General features: G+C 43.6%; 1 protein-coding gene across 2 annotated transcripts in view; it reads right to left on the bottom strand.

Annotated features, from left to right (window-relative positions):
- The window catches only part of NRP1 (neuropilin 1), a 229,333-nt gene that overhangs the window by 18,589 nt on the left and 198,430 nt on the right, over positions 1-12,314 (bottom strand). For both annotated transcript variants that reach the window (XM_086941540.1, XM_086941541.1), the window contains exons 13-14: positions 10,378-10,440; positions 3,099-3,155 (exon numbers count right to left, since the gene is read on the bottom strand). In XM_086941540.1, coding sequence (XP_086797666.1) covers positions 3,099-3,155; positions 10,378-10,440 — 120 coding nt within the window. The remainder of the gene's footprint in view (positions 1-3,098; positions 3,156-10,377; positions 10,441-12,314) is intronic.

The raw sequence follows: 12,314 nt of genomic DNA, 5'->3' as shown, positions 1-12,314 counted from the left end.
CATGTAGCACTTTGGCTGACGTCATGAAATGTATCAAGGTTGTTTAAAGCATGGGCGGAAGGTGTGAATGGGTTTGCTCCTAATGGTGTCATAGGGTTGACCCTGGCCTTTTCTCACCTTTGGACCTTCAGCAGCCTCTTCGCCGCTGATAGGTGAAGGGTGAAGCCAGGGGTTCTGCTGTCGCCTTCACGACTCACTACTAGGTGTAGCAGCTGGGGCACCAACCCTGGGTACCACTCAGCACCACGCCCTTCTGAGCCTCTCCGCAATGCGGGTGGGAGGTTGAAGGTTTGCTTTCAACATTTTAGCACGGTTTCTCCCTTTTGCCACACATTTCTGTCTTTTGACGTATCACATGGTTCCCAGCAAACCATCTGGCACTGACACATGCACGCCTAGCCCTTTATACCAGCAGCTCTAATAGCATTCTCGAGTCGTTCAATGTTTATCCACAAATGGGCCCTGTGGTGCACTATTAGATCTCCAAAGGCCATTGCGTTTCCAGCAGAGACAGATATGTTTCCGTCAGTTCCCCGGAGTGCTTTCCTGTTCTTCTACCTTCTCTTCATCACACTCTGGCAGCAAATTAAATTCTGTGTGGAACTTCTCCAGAGCAGCCCAATGTTGGCCAACGTGGATGCTACAGAGGGTTACTGGAAACGCGTGCCAGGAGATAAGCCAGGCAGAGACCGGACTCTATCCAGGAAACTGGCTCAATTTTGAAATATGTTCAAGGTTGGTTAATAAGTGACCACCTTGATGCTCGTTGGGGGCAGGTGGAGGGGTGCCTCAGTTTAGTTTTTTTAATCCTGACGTTGAACTATGTTGACACGATCATCGATCACTGAAAGGCGGGAGGGGGGGGGCGGGGTAGCAGATATGGCATCATGCACCCTTCAACTTTAAAGATACCCCAGGGCTGTTTGTTATCTTTACTTAGCCAATGAATGACCGATTGTTTGCTTCTAGAGGGCCAGGGAATGGCGAGAAGAGCAAACTATATAAAATACACAGTTTCTAGAGCACTGTTTACTCTCTAGTCAAGCTGCTGTCTTCATAGTCCCGAGATCAGGGTTCAAAACGCCGGCTAATGGTAGCCCCTGCTGCCCCCCACCCTCCGCTACTCAAAATTATGCCTACTTTGCTGCTGGCTCAACAATGCCACCACTGCTGTTCCCAATGCCTGGTTATTGGTCCGACCTGCCTGTAAGGTCCTGAAAAAATAATTATTTTGTCTACCTACACTTCTTCTTTAGCCTTTTCTTTAGTTTGATCCTATTTTCCTGCTAATTGTGCTAATTGTTGTCATATCCCTTATAGGCCTTCCACCCCGCACTGGATTTGGTATGTTCCACCAAGGAAAGGAGAAAATGGTTTATGTGATGACAGCTGAAGCCGCCATGGTCCTATGCTCTCGCACTTCTACTGCGAGGCGTTTTCTGGCATTGCCTTTGAATAGAATTGTGAGACCAGAATGTAAGTGTAGTGTATTCTGGATTTCTGAACTTGCAATATTATATACTGAAATATGAATAGGATAATGGAAAAAGGTATCATTTTGCTCACCTAAGGGGAGTTTTAACACATTGCCTTCCTCAGCTGCCCATAAATTAACAAAAAGCAAAAAAAACAGCAAATCTTTCATATTAGTTAGATCTTTGTCAAATCTGAGCAAAACTGTTTCAGCCATTTCTGAGTATGCAAGGGTCACATTACAAAACATTTTTCAAAATAGTTTCTCCAGTAGTATGTTGGCTCAAGTACAAGCAAAACTTGCATTTTAAATTGGGCCTCATCCAGTCCTTTAGCCATTCATAGGCAGTGAACTTGAACCCCTTACCAGCAGACAAGATGTCATCATCAAGTGTTTAACTCACCCGACCATCTTAAGCCTGATGTTAAAGGTATCAGACTTCCCCAACCACATGCTCAAGGCACTAAGTGCCAGCTGAATGATGGAAAGAGAATCAAGGCACTACAGTGGACTGTGAAGCAGTTCTATCTGATGCTAACTCGTAGGTCTTCAAACTAGGGGGAGCCAGTGTCTGGCCAAGAAAAGCTTCATGTTTTGTTTTAGTTTTTAAAAAAATTCTACGGGACACAGCTTTAAGAAGTTTGAAGACTACTGCTCTAATTGATTATATACCATAACATTGCATGCGTTTACAACGCATGTGATTACAACGCAGTGGTTACAACAACTGCATTGTTACATCGCAGTACATTACAATGCAAGTCATTACAACAACTTGCTCTAGATGGCGCACTGGACTTAGGAATAATATAATTTACTATTCCAACTCCTGTGTGTGCAACACTAGGGAAGGAGTTGGAATAGTTAATTAGACTATGCCTTAGTTTAGAGCGCCATCTAGAGCAAGTCGGTGTAATGACTTCCGTTGTAATGTACTGCTATGTAACAACCCGGTCGGTGTAACAACCGCGTTGTAAAGGTAATGCGATGTAATGACCGCGTTAAGGTTATTTCCCCTCTAATTGAATTTGGGATGGGTGACCCTTTTCCTTACTGTATACTTCATAAAGGTAGAACCATGGCTCTGTTTCCTGTTAGGGCCAAACCTAAGCAATGCTTGGAACCCACATCAGTGGTGGCACAATGCACCCAATATGTCTTCTTCAGCAAAACCGCTGTATTTAGTGCCTTGGTGCCCGAGCTAATGACGCCGGCACTGAAGCAGTGGACACTGTCAACACAGTGGGCTCTGCCCATCTTGTGTTGCCTAATGGGTGCGGGGCATTTACACACTGGCGTCATCGGCGACTGTCCACAATGGTGAGGAAAGGGGCGTGTCCACTGGAATTGCTAGAGTATACACACAGTTATGCTTCATGATGGCTGTGAATTATGTGATATGCATTTATAGCAGATTGATTGTACCCCAATCGGGTCGGTACCGGCTGCGCCCAGTCCAGTCACAGACTGAAGTCTGATGTTACAGGCAGGCATGAATTCTTACACGTGATTTGTTAGACAGCCTTTTGCAGCTCTCACTTGCGTGGAGCAATCCAAATGAAAATTTCGCTCTTAGACAAGTTTGTCAATTCATCACTCTTGAAGCTGCAGAAAAGTCTTTTACCTGGTGGCACCACACCGTCCACAGAGGGCCTTTCTGAACTCAGCACCGCCGGGCCTCCTGGAAAAAACACACAGCGAGCAATGAGATCAATATGGTAAGTGGGAGGAAAAAGAGGACAAACAATCTATTCTGGAACTGCTTTCAGACACGGTGCATGGAGGGCATGAAACGATTTCACAGACGTGCCAGAGTAGGTAATATCGGCTCTGAAGAGATTCAAATCTTAGCATCCAAACGTAAATAAGCAGAGATTTCAATCTTAGAAACAGATTAACGGGCCATGTCCTTCAAGCGAATCATTTCCTCACTGACTTTTGACCGCAGAAAGCCTCGGCTGAGTTTATGTTTATTTTGTCAGGCTTTGAATTGTTGCCTTTCTTTCCTTTATAAACCGTATTGAGCCTTTCAGTTGCAGTTTGACTTGAGCAGGGAAAAACAATATTTTGTCTTTCACTTTTCCGAATTGGCACATCATTTGTGGATATCAGATAATAATGCATGCCTTCAAACAATGAGCGCTGTCTGTGTGAAGCTCAGGCAAATCTTAATTTTACACTGTTGACAGTACGACTGCCAAGTCACTCCACTAGATCATATACCTAAAGGGAGTTACAGTAAATCAAAAGGAGGTAGCTATAAACTGAAGTTCTATAAACAGGATTTAGCCAATTTCACATTTGCAAGCTTCATCACTTTACATAGACACCTCCTGGTTGGATTTGGTTGCAACATAATGGATGAAAAGCACTTTTTGCAACAAAGTAGCCAGGTGGACTTGCAGGGCCCTCTGCAATTCTTCAGTAATGAAATAGCTTCTTCTACTTCTGTCTTTTTCTTAACCAACATATGCAGTATACACTTTTTCCAGTTTCTACATATAACTATTACATCCCACTTCTCCCAGTTACCCACCCAACATTTTCAACCTCCTTTCCACTTTTTACCAGGTGACCACACCTTCCTGTTTAGAGCATGTCAGTGATACCCCTACTGGAAACACAGAAATTAAATTTTCATTCCTAAAGTGACCGACCCTCTGCATCCCATGCACACTGCTTCAGGAAGGAAATGTGGAGTTTATGCGGGTAGGGGGGTATTCTGGGAGGAGGGGTGGTCAGGTCAGGAGCACAGTTTTAAGGGGTGTGTTTGTGGAGCTACATTCCTCTAAAAATGTATTCGCTAGTAAATAGTTGGATACAAGGGCTTTCAGTCGTTTAATGTGAAGTGTCTGTTGGAATTCACCTGGGATTTGTACATGCCCACGCTGACAAAAATACACTCACTCTCGCTTGTATATGTTTTTAAGGCCTTAAAAAAAGCTGATTAGTTTGAAAAATATTGCGTTTTTAGTACTACTAACAATCCACACTCCTCTCTCTTTCCACTGCCCCTTAAGCCCCCCTCAGGTCCTGCTTCTCATATAATGTTTTTAACAAGATGCCCAGTGTGATTCTACGGAAATCAGAAGCTCACACCGCCTAGTCTTACTGACCAAGCTACGCCCCTGGGGTTGAAGAGACTAATATTTTACACTAAAAAGTCAATCACAGTCAGATATATCGATCATATCGAGAACATCTTTTTCTCAAGAACTTTCTGAATTAATGCTGATAAGGATTTGTAAATTGACCCTTTTTTAAACGTGTTTGTTAATTCAGACAGTCTTTTGGAAAAGCCAAGCCTGACTTTATTAAATAACCTGTAAAAAAACATGCTAGCTTTTCCAATTGCAAGTTACACCCTCTTGTCTTGGCCTGAGGAGCAAGAATGGCTATTATTCCTATTGAGCAATTCCTGTGCCTTTAAAGGAGTGTCCGTGCAAAGATCATGAATTGTTTATATAAAATATATTGACTGTTTATTCAACAGACTTTATCACACCCATTAACAAGAACGAAGTTCTCATGTCATGTTAAAAAAAAAGACAATTAAGTTCTCATGTGGACCTTCTGGAAAGTCTCAATTTTTTAACAAATATTCGTTCTGCGCACACACATGCACACGCGCACACACACATTGACATGTAGAAGAGCGTTTATGGTAATCCATTTTTTCTGCTCTCCACTGGTGGTGGCTGGTAGTATATTTTGGTTTGCCTGCAACTGAGTTTTCTTGAAGTACCCAGCACTGACATCCTGTAAAGACGCCAAGGCCATTCCAGTCTATATTGAAGTTAAGCCGACGTGTTTATAGAGCCCCACTTCAAACTGATTTGTGCTTGCAGTGCAAAGTGGCAAGTTTCAGCTATTGTAAGAGAAAACCAAACACTGAACAACAAGCCCAATGAAATGTAATGCATACAGCCCAGATATGCCAAAATAAATGTTGGCAACATTTGGTGACTGTATAAGTAATATTGACACACATTATGTTATCCCACTGAGCAATTTTGCTCAATTTCAATTCGTCATAAAAGCAAGTATGACTTTCATGCAACACAATCAGGAACTGTTTTCAAAAAGTCCCAGGGGGTTATTTACTAGTGATTAACGTGGATGCTTGCCTGGCGCAAAGTAAGTGATGCAAAGTCTTACGTTGATTTTGTTATCATTATGAAACCCCACCAGTGCTGTGCAAAATTGCAACCATTAGTAAACCAAGGCTCAAATATGGGTGATTCCATCTAAGCTGGAATAGTTCTCAACAACATTAGCAGACTACCAACAGCGGTTCAGAGATGCTGAGAGTACCATTAAACAGAAAAACACCCATTTCTTATCTAAGTCTTCGGTTTCAAAGACAAAGAAATACACGGGTCCCAATTGTTATATATAGTATCTATTTGCTCCATGGGGGAACTTAAAATGTCAAATTGTATTTATGTAGCTGGGGCGTTTCCATTTACCAATCACGTTCTTGTTGTCTTGCAATGGGATGTGCATTGCAACCTTAAGAATTTTGTATCTGGGACATTATAGCATGTGTCTACTTTCCCGTTATTAATAGTTTTTCGTAGATGCTCTCCTTGGAAGAAGGTCTGGCATCTCACACTATTTCACGAGAGTTCTTGATTTCACAGAGGTTTGTAGAAGAGTGTTATAAAGGAGTATTAACTCCAGTTAACACTCTTTACCTTTCTCCTAATCCCCCCATCTTCCTCGATAAACTGAGACATAAGGCTGCACACTACCTTTCTCGAGGGGGCTATATCTGAGTAAAGGAATGCAGTTACGGGAACACACACACACAGCTCCACTAAAGGGACATCTTACAATTATTCCAGATATTGCTAAGAATGACTTGCACATGCATTCACTGGTATTTCTAAAACTTTACTAGATTTTCTGGGTATTTGTGTTTCCTTGCTTAGATTTTAAACATCCCTTCCTGTGGCATGTTGAGTTACAATGGACATTTCCTGTGAGAACTTGAAAAAACAGTGAATGTATGGCGCTGAGGAAGTACGTCTTGTGTCTAGCTGTTGTTATGCCTGGGGCTGATTTATAAAAGTTTCAGGAAAAGCTGACAGTTTATCCGCTGTGGGTTTATTCATATGATTTGAGTAGGGTATCCAACATTTTGTTGGGTTCACAAAGACTCCACTCACAGCCTTAGAAAACTATTCAAGTAACATATCACCACAAGTGAAATGCCCCTTCCAGGCCTTCTCGTGTGGCTCGTTCTCATCCAGAATAGCTCCTAAACCGCATGAGCAAACATGGTGAATTCGTGCAATAGCACATAAACCCTTATCCTCGATTTAATATAAGGAAACATTTTATTTGTTGATAACCCCCTTGCTGGCCATCCACATCACATATTGGAACTCTTCCTTACCCTTTATAACTCTAAAAATATAATAGACTCAATGTATTTCACGCTACAGTTACAGGTATTTCTCGGATGGGAATGGCTATATAAACTGGCTATTTGTGAATGGCCACCATCTTTCAGGTAATGGGCATTTTTGCATGGACACTCTACCCCTATTGGCGTCGATGAAAATGCACATATAGATGCTTTTTAGCACACTTAAAATGAACTTAGGTGCAAAAAAATGTCAGAATCTGGTTTCCGTTTCCGGCGTGTCTCTGCTCTTCATCCAGCCAAAAAAGTGGAGAGACCTAAAGAAGACTGCTTAGTGGAATATGGTGTGCTTAATTTGACGAAACTCATCTAATTTTTAATATATCTTGAATAAAAACACCAAAAATACATACACTCTGATGTGCGGCTAAAACATGCATTTTTACAGCAGTTTTTTTTTTCACAGACAGTAAACCTGTTTCCAAGACTGGCACCTAGCATAGAATGGGTATATTTTGTGTGTCAATATTTTCCGTTAATAAACCTTGAACGCCTGACTAAGTCGATTAATGTGGTCGCACATCTCTCCCTTATGCATGCATAGATGGAATTAATCCCAAGGCTGGGAATTCGCCGACTGACAGCTGCTGTCAGCAGAGTTCAGCCCCGGCTCCTAATTGAGCAAATACTGAAATCAACAGCTTGTTAATATGTCACTCTGGGGTCGGGCCTGGTTATGATTTAACCACGGAAATGAGCATTTCTTGGAGGGCTTTACTGGCATCTTTGTTACTACAGCCTTCTACTCTGTTTTTTATGTAATGTGATCATTTTTAAAAGAACTGACCGAATACAGCGGGGACACGCAAGTAACTTATTGCTTAAAAATAGTATTTTGGTTGGTGGTTGTAACAAGCCTTCAGGTGACTGGGGCACAGCACAGGCAGCAGAGATCTGTATGTGGCTGTGTACGTTTTTTCTTATTCATGCAATCATAGTCTTGCTTAGATTCCGGGCATTGGCCTACCCACAGAACACAGAGTTTCCAGCTCTTCCTTGGTTCACTCTTTGAAGTAGTTTTCAAGTAACACACTGGAAAGATGTTCTCTGAGTGCAAGTCGGTGCGGAAAACGGGTGCAATATCTATTTTCCAACAGGAGACAAAGGACCAAGTGGCGTGGCCAATATTTTTTTCTTCTGGTTTTCACCCATGTTGTATCGGCGCTATGTTCACCTCCTTGTGGTCACTTTGCTCGTGGCCAGGAAAGCTGGAGATGGGAGTGCTTGGTGATGATGGGGTTGCTGGGAACTTTGGGGGCAAAAGACGTTAAATTGCCAACATGGGTGGTTTGTGATATTGAAAGTAATGAAGCACCTTTTTAAATGGATTTGGAATGGACAGTCAGGCCTGGCTTTAGAAATGGTAGTGCCCTGTGAGACAATCTCCATTCCTTCCCCCCCCCCCCCCCCCACCCATGACACCAAGCCCGTGGAGGGGTTCCACCTGTGCCCGCATTCTGAAAGCATCCACCTTTGGGACTCACACTGGTGCGTGCTTTCAGAGTGTATGATCAAATGTCCCCCGCTCCTGGCTTGCCACCCATTGAGGTGGCACCCTCCACACTGCCCAGCACTGGGAAAAGTCCATTTATGAATCCAACCAGATAAAGTTGAACAAAAATTAAATTCTAATAAGTGTTTTGAAAAATAGTTTTATCGTTTAGCTAACAATCTGCATCCCATGGTGATGGCAATACCTCGATGTAGATTCCCTGAAAAGTCTTCAATACAATTACCAAGGTGTAGCTCCTTGTTAGTAAAAGATGGCTACAAATTAAAAAATACAATACTGTTTCTCCCAGCTAAGGGAAATTAGGCCTATCACCAAAATGGGATAAACTGTGATATAGGGCGCCGGGCAAAAGCCCTTTTAAAGCTGTACCTGGAGCTGCAATAAATAAGTTGTACACTTTCAGCGATTGTAGACATCTGAGGTCGAGCTGAATTTAGCAGGAAAACATCAAAACGTCTTGCCTGATCTACATCACGCCAACTGGCTGTATGCAGGGATGTTGGTGAAATATAATGTTCTTCCTAAGACGAGCCATGAACTCTGTATGACTTTCATTTGAGATGATAGGGCCTGTAAATGAGTCAACTCCATGTCTGTGATACTCTAATGGGAAGATGGTTCTCGGCGTCTGCCCTGATTCTGTGGAATACACTTTCTATAGTGTCATTGAACGAAAAAATGTTTAGCACCTTTCCGGTAATCTAGTAGAGATGAGCATTCTTTTCTATCGCTGTCATCTTTTCTGACTGGCAAAGGCACAGCAAGTAGAGGAAGTATCTTTCACCCCTTTGTGCCAGACAAAATCCCTAACTCACTCCTTCATCTGCTATGCACTAACTCATTCACTTGCTCACTCGACCCACTCTTCTATTCATCACTCACTCAAGCACTTAATAATGGACTTGCACTCACGCACTCACTCACTGACCTGCTCACCCTCTTCCACTCACTCACTCACGGACTGACTCACTGACTCACGGACTGATGGCCGGACGAACTGACTGACACACTCACTTACTGACGGACTGATTGACTGACTCACTCAGTTGCCCTCACTCACACTTCAATAGTTTCCATTAAGATGGAACAGATATTGCTTCATACACACAATCTTGTGGTCATCTAGCTCCACTTTAAGCTTCAGGAAGGAGGTTATTTAGTGAATCAGAAAAATAATGTCAAAATACGTAAATTCTGAGTCTCAGTCTTAGAGATGCCAGGAGTGCTGTCAGGCCCTGTACAGAAGGGCCACTCTCCTTGCATGGTTTTGACGCTGTGCACTATTCCAATGGGCCCGAGGGTTAAGAAAGGAGGCATTGTGTATGAAACGCTTTGCACGCCGTCCTCTTCCCCACAGTGCATATTTTAAGAAAAGCAGTCTGCAGCCCAATTGTGTGAACGACGACAGGAAACATTCACGTGAAAGTGACAACCCTGCGGCAAACAAAAGAGCGACTCTGAGCTTGTGGCTAGAAATCGCCACAAAAAAGTGCCCAAAATTGTGCTCCAAGCGATAAAATGTGCAGCTGCAGCTATACATCCAGCAAATGTGCTATCAGGTGTGTTAATAAATAAAGTATAGGTGCTATTTGCTGCACAGTGTAAACAACCAACATTTAATTAAACTGCGCTTTCAGGGGCAGGCTGCAGCTCACGCGGCAACTGATTAACATATATCAGGAAGACACAATTAAAACAAAGGCAGCTATTTGGCTGGGCTATACTTAGTATCGCCCCTGCTTAGCTATTATCATCTCTTAATTAGAGCTGCTTCAAGTCCTCTCTCTACAGATAATTTACATGTGCATCAAAGAGGAATATTTATAGGCAGATGGAAGAAAGGCTTCATTGTGAGAGGTGTTCAGAGCACCAAAGTGCACGAAATAGGATTCATTTTGTGTGCCTGTGCTCAAGCCTGCCATTCTTGTTGTGTTTGAAGTGACATGGTGTTATGCTTACCTGGATGAGGTGCTCGACCGCCTATTATGGTTGGTTTCTCTGTACCCAACACCATGGTTCCACCTGGGAAAAAACAACAGCAATTAGGATTAATAAAAAAGACCCTGGAAGAGCAGAGATCAAACGGTGCGATTTTCCTCATGAAAACGAATGAATGCGGAGGGCATGCAGGGAGGGAACATATGGCGGTCATATCTGTGATTAAAGTCCAGAGATTAACAGCAGAGGGTATACCCATATTTAGGTGGGTGTCATTGCCTTCCAATAAATGGAGAACAATGCAACGTTTGTATCAATTTTTCTGATTGTGACAACACATGGTTGTCAAAATTGTGAGGAGTTTTCAGTCAAACCAAACACAAGGGGAGAAGCTGAAACGCGAAGAGAGGTTTCTGCCAGGCTGTTCACAACCAAACCATCCATGTGTCGCTGAGCCCCACCAAAACTAATCTTCAGCTGGTAGCTGAGCTCACGGGTCAATCCATCGACACGTCATTAGTTGATTTCATCAAAGAGTTACACAGACAGGGGTACAGAAGAAATGTGGCGAAAAGGTGATAGAATGTAAGAGAGCAGGAGGTAGGGATGGGAATCAAAATAGGAAGGGTTGAGAGAGAAAAACAGTGAGAAAGGAAATATAAATAATTATTGATAGGCTCAGAGAAAGATAGAGCTGACGTGAAAAAGGAAGACGCCAAAAGGAAGACAGAATATAGGAGAGGAAGGAAGAAAGGGGAAGAAAAAGAGAGGGAGAGAGAGAGGGAGAGGGAGAGAGGAGAGGAGAGAGAGGGAGAGGGAGAGGGAGAGGGAGAGAGGGAGAGGGAGAGGGAGAGGGAGAGAGAGAGAGAGAGAGAGAGAGAGAGAGAGAGGGAGAGGGAGAGGGAGAGGGAGAGAGAGAGAGAGAGAGAGAGAGAGAGAGAGAGAGAGAGAGAGAGAGAGAGAGGGAGAGGGAGAGGGAGAGGGAGAGAGGAGGAGAGAGAGAGAGAGAGGGAGAGGGAGAGGGGAGAGGAGAGAGGGAGAGGGAGAGGGAGAGGGAGAGAGAGAGAGAGGGAGAGGGAGAGGGAGAGGGAGAGGGAGAGAGAGAGAGAGAGTGAGAGAGTGAGAGGGAGAGGGAGAGGGAGAGGGAGAGGGAGAGAAAGAGAGAGAGAGAGAGAGGGAGAGGGAGAGGGAGAGAGAGAAGGAGAGGGAGAGGGAGAGAAAGAGAGAGAGAGAGAAGAGGGGAGAGGGAGAGAGAGAGAGAGAGTGGGAGAGGGAGTGGGGAGGGAGAGGGAGAGAGAGAGGGAGAGGGAGAGAGAGAGAGAGAGAGGGGAGAGGAGAGGGAGAGAGAGAGGGGAGAGGGAGAGGGAGAGGGAGAGAGAGAGAGAGAGAGAGAGGGGGAGAGGAGAGGGAGAGAGGAGAGAGAGAGGGAGAGGGGAGGGGAGGGGAGGGGAGAGAGAGGGCGAGAGAGAGGGAGATAACACTTCAGACCAAGGGTTGGAAAGCAGGTTATCTTTTTTATAGCAGGCAACTCAAAAATGTGCTTTACTCAGCCTTGCTTTTAACTCTATCTACATGTTATTTAGCCTCTTTAGACAAGTAATTACTTTCTCTTCTACGAAAAATATTGCCCAACTTCACAACTCTTGCATGGGATCCCAACTTTTTTCTTTTTGGCTGCACCAATTTATTGCATTCCAGAAGACTTTTTGGAGCTCAGCTCACCAAGCAAATAACATGGAATTCCTTATAATTCGTAGTACAAGCTACTGCTGCTTATTCAGTGCACCATAAACCTCAGAGATACTACTGTTGTTCCGCAGAATTTTGTTGCACTGTGGATGATGTGTGCAAAAACATAGGGCCCTATTCTCAGTGGTAAACTTACACTTTTGTGTAAGTTTACAATTTATTTGCTATTCACAAATCATGAGTTAATAGTAGTTTACAACTGCAGAGAC

This window comes from Lissotriton vulgaris, chromosome 10 (assembly GCF_964263255.1).
Source record: "Lissotriton vulgaris chromosome 10, aLisVul1.2, whole genome shotgun sequence".
Classification (NCBI taxonomy): Eukaryota; Metazoa; Chordata; class Amphibia; order Caudata; family Salamandridae; genus Lissotriton; species Lissotriton vulgaris.
Note: the sequence above shows the minus strand (reverse complement) of the source record. Positions and strands in the feature narration are given on the sequence as shown.